The following is a 14,599-nucleotide window of genomic DNA, read 5'->3' on the forward strand; positions in this document are numbered from 1 at the left end:
CGAAACTGTAACTAATGCAGCTCTGACTCAATTTCCCAGGAAGCATTACTGCCACCGACTGAATGTATTGAATCGTCTTCTCTTGCTTTCCCAAAATTTGTAAATATAAAAAACATTCCTGATCTCATATTATTTACTATTTCTCTATTTCCAAGGTCTCTGACTCCCACCAAACCCTTTCGCCAAAAAGCGCTGAATCGCATTCCCATTCACATCAGTGCAGAATGTAAATAACACCCACAGATCATGTGTGTTGCGAGAATTTATTTTTTCTTTCATTGAAATATATTTAATCGGAAAATGCTGTTTACATTACCCATCATTGTTTAATTTGGGACAAAATCAAAATATGTGCATGTAAATGTAGCCCGTGATGGATAGGCTGGCTTATATAAGTGGATTCTCTGGTCAGCAGCTGTGACCTTTGTACTGATTAACATTTAACTAACTATTTTCAGTCAAAAAGAAAAGTATAAAAATGTAAAATCTAGTTTTAATGCCAAACACACATGTATTGTATAAGCACATGAACAAAAACAGTATTTAAAAAAATATTTCAAGTAACATCCTTACCACACTCCAAAAAGTACAGATAAAAATACTCTGATGCACTGTCAAAACTCTCCCATTTTAATACTGCATTGGAGAGTAACTGATTTGATTTCATAATACTACCTGGCATTTTATAGGCATATATAGACAAAAAATCCTCCACTGAAACCAATTTGAACATAATGTACACATATCGTATTAGGTGCGAAACTAAAAAACAAGTTTCCTCAATGAAAGAGAAAGTATAGCACTGACAAATCTGTCAATCTAAGTGAATCTTCCTCACACACCTGATCTTTGGCAAATCTGAGCATATTCCAGTGTATAATACCCTTCAGTATATATGAATGGATATGCTCATATCAATGGAATTTATTTTAAGATCATGATACTCTTGTGTATAGACAGGGGACATTGTGTAGGCCTGTTCTTTTGTCTATGACGCTAAACATCCCAAAACTATTTTCCAACAGTGCATCAATGGCGATCCACATGTGAATTTATGGAAACGTCAGCTGTAGGTTTGGCCAAGCTGACACACTTAAAACCACAAGATGAAGTGGGACAGTATGTATACTACTGAAAGTGAAAGTACCAATTTGTGTCAGTGTAGTAGCTTGTCTCCCGACATGAGAAAGTTCACGTTACCAGTTCATAGTGTGTCCGAAATATGATTCCTCCAAATCCTGTGTGTCCTCTGCACCAGAGCAGGGAGCTTTCTGGGAGTGAGTAAGTACTGAAGAGAGTAGGTCTTTTTCTTGTTCTCCCCCTTTCTTCCATCTTTTTATTCTGCTTCTTGTCTTTTTTTTATTTCTGCTGTTATTTCCTCCTGTTCATATTGGCCTCAGCTGCAATAGCAGAAAAACACAGATGAATGGAGATGAGACGTAGTGGGTAGAGCAGCAGTCTCCTTGTGCTAAGGAGTGACAAGCATGCGATACCCACAATTCCCTTATTAGGTGGCCATGTATCACAATGGTTAGTGAACTGGGTGTGTAACGGACAATGGTTGTAGTTTTATTCCCAGGTAGGGGACTGCCATTGTAATATATACAGTGGGAGCAATAATTATTTGATCCCTTGCTGATTTTGTAGGTTTGCCCACTTACAAAGAATGGAACTGTGTAGAATTTTAATCATATGTACATTTTAACATTGAGAGACAGAATATCACAAAATAATCCACAATAACAACATCATATACATTTAATAAATTTAATATCATATTTTCACATCTAAATAAGTATTTGATCCCCTACCAATCAGCAATAATTCTGGCTTGCACAGACCAGTTAGTTTCCATTAAGAAGCACTCCTAACCTCAACTCATTACCCAAAACACCTGTGTCAACTCGTTACATCGTTATGTAGCTGTATAAAAGACACCTGTCCACACAATCAATCAGATTCCAACGTTTCCACCATGGCCAAGACAAAGGAGCTGTCTAAGGACATCAGGGACAAAATTGTAGACCTGCACAAGGCTGGGATGGGCAACAAGAAAATAAGCAAGCAGCTTGGTGAGAAAGTTAACAACTGTTGGAGCAATTATTAGAAAATGGAAGAAACACAAAGTCACCGCCAATCTCCCTCGGTCTGGGGCTCCACACAAGATCTCACCTCATGGGATATCAATGATCATGAGAAAGGTCAGGGATCAGCCCAGTACTACACAGGAGGAGCTTGTTAATGACCTGAAGGCAGTTGGGACCACAGTCATGAAGAGAACCATCAGTAACGCACTACACCGTGAAGGATTAAAATCCTGCTGCGCACGCAAGGTTCCCAACTGCCTTCAGGTCATCTCCACAATGTCTCTCAATGTTAAAATGTACGTATGATAAAAATTCTACACAGTTCCATTCTTTGTAAGTGGGCAAACCTACAAAATCAGCAAGGGATCAAATAATTATTGCTCCCACTGTAATTATGTACTATACACTCACTGAACACTTATTTATTAGACTAGAAATCTTTCATTTGTTAATGCAAAAATTAGAATATTTGCATTAACAAGCTGATACAGGTCTACCTAATAAAGTGCTCACTGAGTGTATATAATATATAATATATATATATATATATATATATATATATATCAGTGGAGGCTGGTGACTTCCAGAATTGAGGAGGCCATTTTTTTCCGCTTGCTCACTTCACTCGCGATGGAATGTTCCCTGTTCTCTTATCTGTCTTTGTGCTGGCCAAAGGCATACTATTTGGAGTGTAAGCTACAGTCAGAAAGTTCTGGCTGATGAAATTCATTGTGCAGAGCTTAGCCTTGTGCCTTCCTGAAGAAATGACATTGCTGTAAGTCTATGAGCCTGCCTGATAATTAAGCTGAGAAATGACATTTGGATGTAATATAAATGCCAAGTGAACATGTGTAAAAGGCAGGAATTTTAATTATGTAGTTAAAAACAATTTTGTTTAGCTTACATTTTTCATTCTTCTACAGCTTCAACATGTAATCACCAATTTAATCAAGTTTAGCATATAAAAAAGATAAGATAACACTTTCTTTATCATATGTAGTTTTATTCAATATATTTAATATAAAATATGTAAAAATATGGTTCCAGTTGGCTTTATCTAACGTTAACGTTATCCACTAGAGGGCAGCACTCTATTCGTATTTAGAGTGAATTTCCTCACAGAGCAACAATTCGGTAATTTGATATGGAAGATTATTAAATTGACTTGTAATAAAACGAAATGGACTACATTAAAAATAAAACTGTTCAATAAATCCCAAATGGTGTCTAACATGACCTATTGAATGTCATTCTCACTCCCTAGTATCTGGAATCTGCATATCTCCAGCCCAAGATCTCAAATTGCGCTAGAATCTCGCCGACTTCCGAGGTAGTTTTAAGCAAAAGTGTTTGGCCAAATGAGCTATAAACTCCAGGGATGATAGCCAGGGGTGTTCTCTAAATTTCCTGAAAAGCACAAGTTGGGACACTCGTAGCCACTATGGCGAGTGTTTGTTTGACTGAAGTGACTAGCGAATTCTCAAAATGGCTTCTGTGTTGAATAGGAAAGGAAAGGATAGTTGATTCCAAATGAACCAGTAGCATGTGATTGGACGAACAAAATGTCAATCTTTCAGCCCTGGACACAATGCATGGTGAGGCCAGGCCTCCGTTGCCCACCCATTTTCAGTGATCTGGCCAATCACATATTGGCATGAAAAAAAATGCATTACATTGACTTCTATGAGAATCTCATTTCCTAGGGGAGGCCTGGCCTGGCCTGGCCTCCCTTAATACAAACTGATAGGGAAATCTGGCCTGTTGCTTTACAATTGCAATATTGGGTTTTAGCCATGGGAAAATTTAGATTTATGAACAAAACTAAAATAATATGAATATAAAAAATAAAAAATATGTTTTTTGTTAAAATAAATAAATAAAATAAATATATTTATTGTTTTTTTTAAATCTCTCTCTTCTCTCAAATTATTGGGGAGGCCTGGCCTCCTCCACCTCTATGGAGGAGCCTCCACTGATATATATATATATATATATATATAAAATTAAATTTGTTTGCTAGTGACTTAAAGTTGATTAGACTAAGCAGAGGACAATCCCCCCTGGAGTAATGCGGGTTTCAGGGCCTTGCTCAAGGGCCCAACAGTGTGGATTGAACCACCGGGGCTTGAAACATCAACCGTCCGGGTCCCAGTCTTGTACCATAGCCACGACACTACAGGCTGACCTGAGTTCTGCACCACCTTGAGCACGGTACTTGACCACAACTGCTTCAGTATGTACCCAGCTGTATAAAAATGTTGTATGTTAAAAACAATGTATGCTGTATGCTCCATGTATGCTGTATAAGTTGCTATTTGGCTTATTGATGGCAGTATTGTTTTTTGCCTATTCAGAGAGAGCGGAAAGCTTATAATGCCTCTCATAGTGCTTCATACGTCCATGCGTCTCAGTGCATCTGTCTGTGAGAAAGCAACTGGTGTACATTCATATTCTCTGGTTGACCAGTTAGACCAGCTCCATAGTCAACATGGTTTGAACAGCTGAAGCTATGTTTTGAAACAGCTGGTATCTGGTATTTCAAACTGGTCACAGCTGGAGTTTACACCAGGGATGCTCCTTTTTTTATCAATGACACATTCTGGAAAGGTAACCCGCACAGGAGGATTGGGTGATTTTGAGAGACAGGCGCTTGCGTGCCCAGCGACGTGTCTTACTGTTGTAGTGCTGAGGAGTCATGGGCTGGGCCATGACCACCCTGAAGGCCTCCACCCACTCCCTCTGGCTGAGCTCGTTCTCACACATGAAGACGAACTGACGGTCCGGCGTCTCCAACGTCACGCCACACCTCCACTTGTTCCCCCTCGCCCCTCGAGGCTGGCTCTCCCTCACTGAGTAACCGAGGCTCTCTGTGCCTATGAAGACTGTCCCGAGCTCCACAGCATCCTCCAGACACAGACACAGACACAGACACAGACACGTGTGCTTATATACAGGGACAACCAGTTGTGGGAGATTGCGCAAGCCTTACACGTACAGCCAAATAAATGAAATGTTGAGTATTTCCTGACTAATTACAAATGGATGCTTTTTCGAAAAACGCAGGTCATGCCATTCTGCACGCCATGTTGGTAAAAATGAAGTGTCTTAGAGAGAAACCTAGTTTGTACCAGTGGTGTTTTGAAGTAGAGCAGTTTCCTATCATTTGAATTCAGGATGAACCACCTCTTTTTGAACAGTTCCCGTTGCTGCCAAAAAAAACAAGATGGCACAGAATAAAATAATAGAAATAAAAAGTGCTTTTCATACATTAACATCTATGATGAGAGTCCAGAAATATACCAAATGCATTACCCACCATTGGACCTGTTTTTTCCATATAGCCTTCTTTTAAGTAACATTTACTTATCCAGGGTATTAGCTAAAAGAAGAAAACAAGATGTATTTTTTTACATTCCTCGAAGATGATGGGGCATTATGTTCTTTGTCTTTACTGGATATATCTATGTAATGATGATATTAATATGACACATACCAGAGCTATTTACAGCTTAATGCATTCCGCCATCATCACAAACTATATTATTGCAAAGCCATAGGATGTGAAGCACCAATATAACAGAAATACAACAACACTGTCACTCACTTCATTGGCAGTAGCTGTGGGGAAGGCCGTCTTCAAATAGGACAACCGGACAGCCCGGATTGCATTGAACCAGGTAACGATCTCCTACGGGGAGAGGCATTTTCCTGAGAATGATGCACGTAGATCACCCTGTTCCATATACATTATTAGGCTCAGAATACATTTAGTGATACTATAATATAATCAAGAGTTAAGGCAAAACGTGAATCAGCAGAACACTGTCTTCAGGTTGCGATTGTAGAGTATTACATTACTTTAATGGCATTCTTAACTGTAAGAGCGACTTGGACTTGATTAGACTATGGAGGAGACAATCCTCCCCTGGAGCAATGCCCAACGGCTGTGCAGATCTTATTATGGCTACATTGGGGATCGAACCAGCGACCCTGCGGGTCCCAGTCATGGACCTTAACCACTACGCGACAGGCCGCCCTGTAGAGTGCGTTGTCGGAGTAGACAAGCGCACAAGGAATGCACTTGAGAAATAACTTCAAATACATATGATACAGATGAATATAGGCTCTAGCCCATTGTCTCCCATGGATGGTAACATTGCTAACCAGCCCAGAAATTGGCTTTAAGCATATATCATCAGCCACAATGGCAGTAGTGAAACTTAACAGATCTGTTTAACATGTTATAAGTCTAATGGCATTGAAGTAGTTTATCCAAGCCCAAGTATATCAGAGTGTCAAAAGATATCACATATCTTTTTAGGGATATTATATATCCCTAAACATAAACAAGAACTTGCTTGGCAATCATGTGAATCATAATCTGACTACCAATCATTAATGCCACCCTACAGCCAGTGTTAACAGGAAGTTTACCCTCTTCCGCCCCTGATTCTCCAAATGGTCCGGCTCACCTGACCACTGTCATGGTACACGAACAGGTTCCTGGTGTGTTCGTCTTGCAGGTATGTGATCTGCAGCCCATGCAGGTGGCCTATCTTCTCTGGGTGGAAAACAGCATTCAGGTCCTTCACAGCGATAACAGCCTTGGGGCCCTTGGACGCCTGAGGGTAGAGGTACACTTTACACTCGTTCCAGAACTGCATGGCCTTGGCTGCATGTTCAGTTGGGTTTACTGAGCTGCATGCTGTCAGCCCATCTACTCACATCATCTCTGGTGAAGTATTTGAGGGTGAAATCCTTCTCCGACAGAATAAATTTCCTTTTCAAGAACTGCTTGTTGTCCTTTCCCTTCTTCCACAGAGTGCCTTCATAGAAGCCTTGACAAGACCCAGTGAGAACGGTGATTCCTTATACACAGCCATTTCCTCCCCATAATAGTATTCCTCCCATATCTACAGTATATGCATTATAACCAAGGTTCTTTTGTGGAAGGCATATAGTAACTATATTGTTCATTATTTCACTCAGCTGAAATTGAATTGAAATTGAATTGAAATTGAATTGAAATTGAATTGAAATTGAATTGAAATTGAATTGAAATTGAATTGAAATTGAATTGAAATTGAAATTGAAATTGAATTGAAATTGAAATAGAAAATCACAGTAATGAACATCGGAGATGATGTGTGACAGAGAATAGCTTTGCAGTTGTGATTTGGGACTAATATGTACCTGAGCAGTAGGCCTGTTGAAGGCAGGAGTTCTCCCCCGTGAATTCCTGCCTCTCATACTTGGCTCTTATCCACTGATCCCTCAGAACCCTGGAGCAAAAGGGAAAGATGATCCATTAGTAGCTACCAATTATAATGTTTACATTTTTAAATTTATTTTGAATGGAATGGATCTGTACTTGCTGCAAGAATGTCTCGTTTACTATTACTACTGTCTACTACTACTCTTTATCAGCAGATAGTGGGTTCAAGCCTATGTAATATATAGAGGCAGCGACACCAATAGAGGACCAATAGGAAACCTATGGGGAAAAATTCCATCATGCTATGCACCAGGAAGTGTAATAGTTTTGCTCACTGCTCATGCTCATTTGTGTCCTTGGTCACATGCCTAGTCACATGCACAACAAAGAGAATGCAGGGCAATGATGTGCCTCGGCAGATGAACTAATGAAAATCGTTTGGGCAGTAAACGAGGATGCAAAGATTTTAAGCATTTTTTGGGAAATAAATACACCTATATCTTTGTCTATGTGCTAGGACCTCGGATAAAATAATGAAAAAAAAGAATGATTTCTGAAAATAATTTAAAACAATATGTGCCATAGATTGAACATCAATATACGAGCTGAAATATTTAACATTTACTCTCAAAAATGAATGGAGTCCAATGGGGAAAAAAGGTTGCTACTACACCGACACATACGTATCACTAGGGGGCGGCATATCAATTGGCGAAAGTAATAGCTTGAAAGCTGCCTCCTTGGTTCAAACGCAAGTAAGGGTTAACGTTAAGGCCTCATATGTATGCATCAGAAATACTGCTAGTATATACAATACCATCAAAAAGTATTTGCCCCCTTCCTGATTTCCTCTATTATTGCATATTTGTCAGATCTTTAAATGTCATATTAGGCAAAGAGTAAAAACAAATTCATTTCAATCAAGACATTTTTATTTAATGAAAATTAATTTTTTTAAATGGTTGGAATTTATATAGTGCCTTTATCCAAAGCGCTGTACAATTGATGCTTCTCATTCACCCATTCATACACACTCACACACCGACGGCGATTGGCTGCCAGGCAAGGCGTCGACCAGCTCGTCAGGAGCATTTGGGGGTTGGGTGTCTTGCTCAGGGACACTTCGACACAGCCCGGGCAGGGGATCGAACTGGCAACCCTCCGACTGCCAGACGACTGCTCTTACTGCCTGAGCCATGTTACCCCGCTTTTAAGTTATCAAACACCAAAAATCACCCCTGTGAAAAAGGAATTGCCCTCTTAAATGTAATAACTGGTGCCCCATCTCAGCAGAAATAATTGCAACCAAACACTTATATAATTTCATATCGGTCTTTAACATTGCTGTGGGGGAATTTTAGCCCACTCTTCTTTGCAGAATTGTTTTAATTCAGACTATTTGGTTGGTTTTCTAGCATGAATGGTTTGTTTCAGGTCCTGCCACAGCAACTCCATTGGGTTCAAGTCAGGATTGGGCCACTCCAAAACTTTAATTTTTTTTTTTTTTCAGCCAGTCAGATGTGGACTTGCCTTGGCGTTTTGGATCATTTTATTGCTGCATAACCCTATTACACTTTAACCTCAGCTCACAGATAGATGACTGGACATTCTCCTTCAGGATGTTCTGGTACAGAGCAGAATTCATGATTCTGTCAATAATAGCAAGTTGCAATAGCAATAGCAGATCATTCCCCACACCATTAGTTTAGTGTTTTCACTACACCCTTGGAAGAATTTTGGCAGGTTTCCCACTCCATGCTGTAGCATGATCTGTAGAGAGCAGTTCATGACAAAAACTTATGATTTGTCTGAATTAAGGGTTTGGTTGCAATTATTCCAGGTAAAGGTGGTGCAACCAGTTATGAAGTTTAAATTGAAATGGTAATTTAAACATGTGTTTACTCAGGTTTCCTTTGTCTCGTGTTACATTTTGTCTAATGATCTCAAACCATTCAGTGTCATGTGTCATTAGCAATAATAGATGAAATCAGGAAGAGGGCAAAATACTTTTTTATGCCACTGTATGTGTACTATAGGCACAGAAACAAGATCACTCAAAATTAAACTGTGACTGACATTTACATTTTCCAGTGATCTCGCAAAAACCTTCTGGAAAATTGTTGCATACTGATATTAAATAGCTGGAATTTACAGGCCAATGGTTTAAAAATGATCAGATAAAGTTACAAATAATAAAATGTGTCATTCTGAGGGTGTGTCAGCAGGCGTCACATGTGCCTAACATGGGCAAAATCTGTATGACGCAATGTTTTAACCTGTATATCTTCAATCTCCATATGAAACTTCCGGGGGCAACTTCAGTGCCAGTAATTTGACAGACAGTCGTAGGAATTTCTGCTTTCTTGTTCAACTAGCTCAGTTCAGAACAATACCGTGTGTGTTCTCTTCCTCTGTCAAGCCTTATTTGCTGTGCTGTTATTGTTATACTTCCTGTAATATTTAAATCATTCATACTTTGTGCAACTCAACATACACAATGTTTTTTTGGAACTTTTTTGTTTGTGTTTGTTACTGTAATGAGCTGTTAAAAACTGCAACTAAATATTTGACTTTTAATTATGGATTGATATTAAAAATAATTAAAATCTACTTTTCTTACATTTTATATTTGCAAATACAAAATGGTACTTCAAACTTATTAATGATTGGGCCTTCTGGGTGACATCACACTTTTGTATTCCTGAGACTGGAATACAAGTGGAAAGCAATATAATGCGATGGTAATGAAAGGCAATGTTTTGCCTCCAGTTATTACTCTTCTGTATAACATGCATACAGTGTGTTGCTCAGTAGATGTATAACAAGAATAGTACTCACACACAGTCATGTTCTTGTGGTCTGTAGTAGAAGGCTGGAATAGCTCTTTCATAAATAGCCTTGGCTGCAGCATTACCGTTGACTTTCATGAACTGCACATTGCCAAAAGCAGACAAGCAGACAAGCAGACAAACAGAAAAAAGTATCATTTCTTCTGTGCTTTTGGTGGGCTTCTGCTATTGACTGACTTCCCCTGCAAACTTGTCAAAAGGAGCAGAAAACCTCACAGTATAAGGGCCATTCAGTATACGGAACTTATTGGCCCAAACTGCTGACTCAACTAAACACACAACCATATCCAAATGGGTGCCCAATACATCTTGGTTTTCAGTGGGCTTCTCTGAAAGGGTCCCGGACCTAACGCTGGTGCCCCCAACAGTAAAAATATTGTGTCATAGGCCAACAGTACCTCCACCAGGTCATCATTCCAGTAGTCTAAGCGTATTGACTTAATGCGGCTGATTGCAGGTAGGTTGCGGTGAGTCCCAGAGCAGTTGAGACATACAAAGATGCCTAATTTATAGGACGCCCAGTCAGGCTCTGAGGGGAAAAGCAAACTCAGGATAGTCTATCCAGAAACAGTGGGAAAACATAACATCCAAATACAATGAGAACAGTTTTTTTCAAGAAAAACGTATCCCTTGTCAAGCCTAATCTTTTCTTAGCCTTTATAAATGGACTGAACCTTAGGAATAGTTGGGTTTTTCTACCTTATCATTTCAAAATATGTGGCACGTAGGCTACTATTATTTGACAGGTAGAATATGTTTTTTCTTCCCCATTGCAGTTGTGGTTGAAAGATATGAACAAAAAATATATTAATACATTTTAAAAAATCCAGCTAGAACAAGATACACAAGATAATACTGGCTATTACAGCTACTTAACTGGCATGTAAACCACCAAAAGTACGGTTGTATAAATACAAACGGCACAAAAAATACACATGATGCTGGTTAGGCTACTTCACTTTTTTTTTCCATCTAAGTCGAAGTCGTATGTAAGCAAACGTGAATCATCTAAATACATTTGTATCATATAAACATCTAATTATTATTAAATATACTTTTACATGTAGTATGACATTATCCATTATTATACTACAATGCATATTAAGGAGACAAAGAAGTTCTAAACGTTTAACTAAATTTGGACACTTTGCCAAAATATTCACCTGAGATAATTTTTTTTACTCAAATGAGTAAACGTCCCTAGTGAACGCTTTGTGCCCACCTTCTGACCCCCTTCACTCACCCGGAGCTCCGCAGTCTGCGCAGCGGTTGTTGTGAGGCTGTTTTGCCAAATCCAAGAGGACTTTCTTATTCCCATCCCGATCGGCCATGTCTATGTATAACTGTCCCACTTCAGTCCGAATTCATGTCATTTGGACTGTTTGCGAACACCCCCCCCCCCCCTACATTTCCTGCAGAGATACAAAATGTCACATAGTACGCAGTGTTGTGACTGCTCGTTTGATACAGATAATTTAGTCTTCTCGATTACCCCTCACTCTGCGAAAGCGCGACAGCATAACGCAACAGCCACATGACTTAGGTCTACACTGTTTGAGCAAAGGGGAAATGAAATTGTTGACCTAAAAAAAAATCAGCGCATTCTGTAGTTTTCATTCAAAACCACATATAGACTACATTGGGGGAAAAAAAAGGAAAATGTAATACGTTTTGTCGCGGCTGAACGTGGCCCTGGTCTTGGCTCTGATTGCTCTCGAGGTATCGTAAGCACCCAGCACGAACAACCGGCTAAATCGTGAGGAACGAAAGTGTCCCGGAACTAAAAATGCATGTTCTCGTTTTCTACCACGAATTACAAGAAGAGGACAGCAGAGGGCAAAGTTGTGTTAAGCACTCCATCCGAGAAATGTTAGCAGAAAAATGTGGATTGTCAAGCATCTTGTATCTACAGTTCTTAGAAATGGTAAATAATGTATTCTGCAAAATACCAATTTCAAACGTTTACTTTAGAAAGTATTTATATTTTCATTACTTGAATGCCGTAAAAGTAGTAAAGTCAGACTTGCTAACAGGTTAGCAAAATGCATGCGCTAGCTAATAAGCTATCTGGGTAGTCAGTAGATAAGCATTTACTAATTGCTGTGCGTTGATGCATGTTTTACTGTAGCCGGACATCATGGCTTATTCCACCGGTGCTTGGGCTCGCTACCAAAACTTGAGCACAGATACCTCCACTGCACGTGCTGCTGGAGGAGTCGAATCTCAATACCAGATTTTGATCTGTTAACGTCTACAATATCCTCTGAGGTGTGTGAAGATGAAGGTAAGTCTCTGGACTTGAATTACAGTCCAGAAGAGCGAACTGCCATTCTGGAACGTCTAAACACGGCCACGGTGAACGACTTGGCACAAGTCAAGCTCCTGAGAGGACGAAAATGTGTCAACATAGTGGAATACAGGACACAAAACGGACCTTTTAAAGATCTGGAAAGCATAACAAAAGTGCCATTATTCAAACACAAGACGGCGCTTGTAGTTTTCCACTCCATCCTCCATCCAAACGAAAAACGTGAGAGTCGGAAACCCAGCATCCAAGGCCTAATGAAGTCCCTCAAGCCGGCGGTTGACCGGAAGTTTCTTGAGGTGAGATTTAGCCAGTGTTACCTTAAAATCGGTTGTTCGGGTGTTTCCACGTCTTTCCTCAATATTTGTAAATGTCTTACAGGAGGCCAGGTCCATTGTGTCAATTGTAAGTGGCATGGATAAGATAGCGTGGGCGCATATGGATCGCGGACTCCATGTTCTCGACTGGAAGCAGCAGAAGTGTCCCAACTTCGCGAAAGAACCATTCATGGCTTCTGCATATTTTGATGATGTAAGTTCACTCAGAAAAACATGATTCTTTGGTTGTCTCGTCTCCATAGAGGTCTTTACAGCTATCATAGTGCTAATAGCTCCCAGGAAAAAGAACCATTTAACTAGATGGGGTCTTCTATAGAATCGCAGGGTTGCTTTTAAAGTGGAGGGCACATGTATCATGAGTTGCTCACACAAACTTGTAAGTACCTCTGGACTCAACCCTTTTGCAGATGTATCAGATCACATTTTATTTACAGTATAGTGCACATTTCATACACTAAACAACTCGATGTGCGTTAAGCAAGCAGTTCAGATGTAAATAATGTAATGTAATGTATGTTTAATCCCTGTCCCAGATAAAGTTGAAGTGATCAGTGCTTTTTTAAAAATCATTCTTTTATTCTTTTGCTTGTCCCGTCCTCAGATTTCCTCAGTGGTGTCTCGAATTCCCGAAGCGGATATATATTTGATGGAGAAGAGTGCGGTCACTTTGCAGAATATGTCAATGTACCACGTGTTGGTGCACCTCCGGACGGTGGAGGCTATGCTCTTCGTCTTACTGGGACAGCGGAATAAGCCGGGCGCTGCGCCGAACGTGCTCAACATGGTGCGCTTGGCGGTGGGCCGCCACTTCGGCCTGATGGTGGGCGACGCGCGGACCAGCGGGGATCACCTGGTACGGCAGATGATGACGGACTCTGTGTGGCAGAAGAATCCCCGCGTCTCTTTCCCCCCTCCCCTAGTGGTGCGGTACAGGAGCACCTTGGAGCTACAAGCCCGGAAAAACGGGGACGAACTGTGCGACGCGTTGTTGCAGGCGATAGCGTTCTACGAGAAACTCAGTGAACTCAAGGCTGAATGAGACGGGGACAGCCTGCATTGCTCACACTCTATCCAGTGTTAGCAATATTGAGCCAACAGGGTCATAATAAAACTCGGGCAGCCTTTTGGAAGCAAGTCTCTGAATTGCTGTGCATTGTTATAAGCAGGCATAACCAGATCTACCCATTTTTCAACACAAGCAGTGAGATAGCATTGCACTGCGGCACAGAACCTTCCCTTCATGGACTCCAGTTGTCTTCCTTTTTCACTCCACACAGCAAAGCCTATGTGGACTTCAAGTCTACCACCTCTTTGTTGACATAGGCCTCTAGGTCCCACTTGTTAATTCCTATATTTTTCACGTTTGCCTGAATGTCCAACATCAGCACATTCCTGCTGATCTACTGTGAAAGCATTTAATTCTGCTGTGCAATGTAAGCAGTGTAGTTTGTTAGGGAGGCAATGGAGATTTTATTCTGAAAATAGAGTACTCCATTTCACCCTGACACTTGGACAGTAGAATTACGATGTAAAGGAAGCAAGGCTGGAGTACATGTGGAAATTGGGATTTTCTTTTTATGGAAATGTCAGTGCTTTACACATTTAGCAGAAGAAACGCATGTGCAATTTATGGGATTTATTTCAAAAGAAACTCATGTATACTTTGCGGGAATGAAGGGCTGTTCTATGTGCATCTTTTAAAAAATGTAATAGTGTTTTTTTCCTTATGTCAAGAGAGTTTATTACAGATATTACAAAAGCAATATTTATTCACTCAATTATTACTATACACAGAAGCTGCTAGA

General features: G+C 40.2%; 2 protein-coding genes across 3 annotated transcripts; one reads left to right on the top strand and one right to left on the bottom strand.

Moving 5' to 3' along the window:
• Nucleotides 1–473: 473 nt before the first annotated feature.
• Nucleotides 474–11,865, bottom strand: LOC133118850 (arf-GAP with dual PH domain-containing protein 2-like). Of its 2 annotated transcripts, XM_061229110.1 has the most exons (11): nt 11,395–11,805; nt 10,550–10,680; nt 10,141–10,232; nt 7,281–7,369; nt 6,813–6,925; nt 6,560–6,709; nt 5,692–5,775; nt 5,404–5,466; nt 5,216–5,293; nt 4,763–4,991; nt 474–1,400 (listed from the first exon to the last, which is right to left on the bottom strand). In XM_061229110.1, the coding sequence occupies exons 1-11, from the start codon at nt 11,480–11,482 to the stop codon at nt 1,372–1,374; spliced, it is 1,146 nt and encodes a 381-aa protein (XP_061085094.1). In that variant the 5' UTR covers nt 11,483–11,805; the 3' UTR covers nt 474–1,371. The 2 variants fall into 2 exon arrangements, with proteins under 2 accessions (XP_061085094.1, XP_061085100.1); XM_061229116.1 differs by lacking the exons at nt 5,216–5,293; nt 5,404–5,466 and having other exon boundaries at nt 11,395–11,865.
• Nucleotides 11,866–11,924: 59 nt separating this feature from the next.
• On the top strand, nt 11,925–14,557 carry tefm (transcription elongation factor, mitochondrial). Its single transcript, XM_061229125.1, has 4 exons — nt 11,925–12,075; nt 12,280–12,755; nt 12,838–12,987; nt 13,396–14,557. The coding sequence occupies exons 1-4, from the start codon at nt 12,033–12,035 to the stop codon at nt 13,831–13,833; spliced, it is 1,107 nt and encodes a 368-aa protein (XP_061085109.1). The 5' UTR covers nt 11,925–12,032; the 3' UTR covers nt 13,834–14,557.
• Nucleotides 14,558–14,599: the final 42 nt, after the last annotated feature.

The sequence above is a fragment of the Conger conger genome, chromosome 2 (assembly GCF_963514075.1).
Source record: "Conger conger chromosome 2, fConCon1.1, whole genome shotgun sequence".
NCBI classification, from domain to species: Eukaryota; Metazoa; Chordata; class Actinopteri; order Anguilliformes; family Congridae; genus Conger; species Conger conger.

Bases quoted from the DNA above. Each gene is read 5' to 3' on its own strand.
- LOC133118850 (XM_061229110.1), bottom strand. From the start codon at position 11,482: ATGGCCGATCGGGATGGGAATAAGAAAGTCCTCTTGGATTTGGCAAAA. The intron at 5,776-6,559 runs GTGAGCCGGACC...CTCTCCCCGTAG, and splicing joins TGTACCATGACAGTGGTCAG to GAGATCGTTACCTGGTTCAA. The intron at 1,401-4,762 runs GTAAGACACGTC...CTGCTATTGCAG, and splicing joins GACTCCTCAGCACTACAACA to CTGAGGCCAATATGAACAGG.
- tefm (XM_061229125.1), top strand. From the start codon at position 12,033: ATGTGGATTGTCAAGCATCTTGTATCTACAGTTCTTAGAAATG. The intron at 12,076-12,279 runs GTAAATAATGTA...GTTTTACTGTAG, and splicing joins ATCTACAGTTCTTAGAAATG to CCGGACATCATGGCTTATTC. The intron at 12,988-13,395 runs GTAAGTTCACTC...TCCCGTCCTCAG, and splicing joins CTTCTGCATATTTTGATGAT to ATTTCCTCAGTGGTGTCTCG.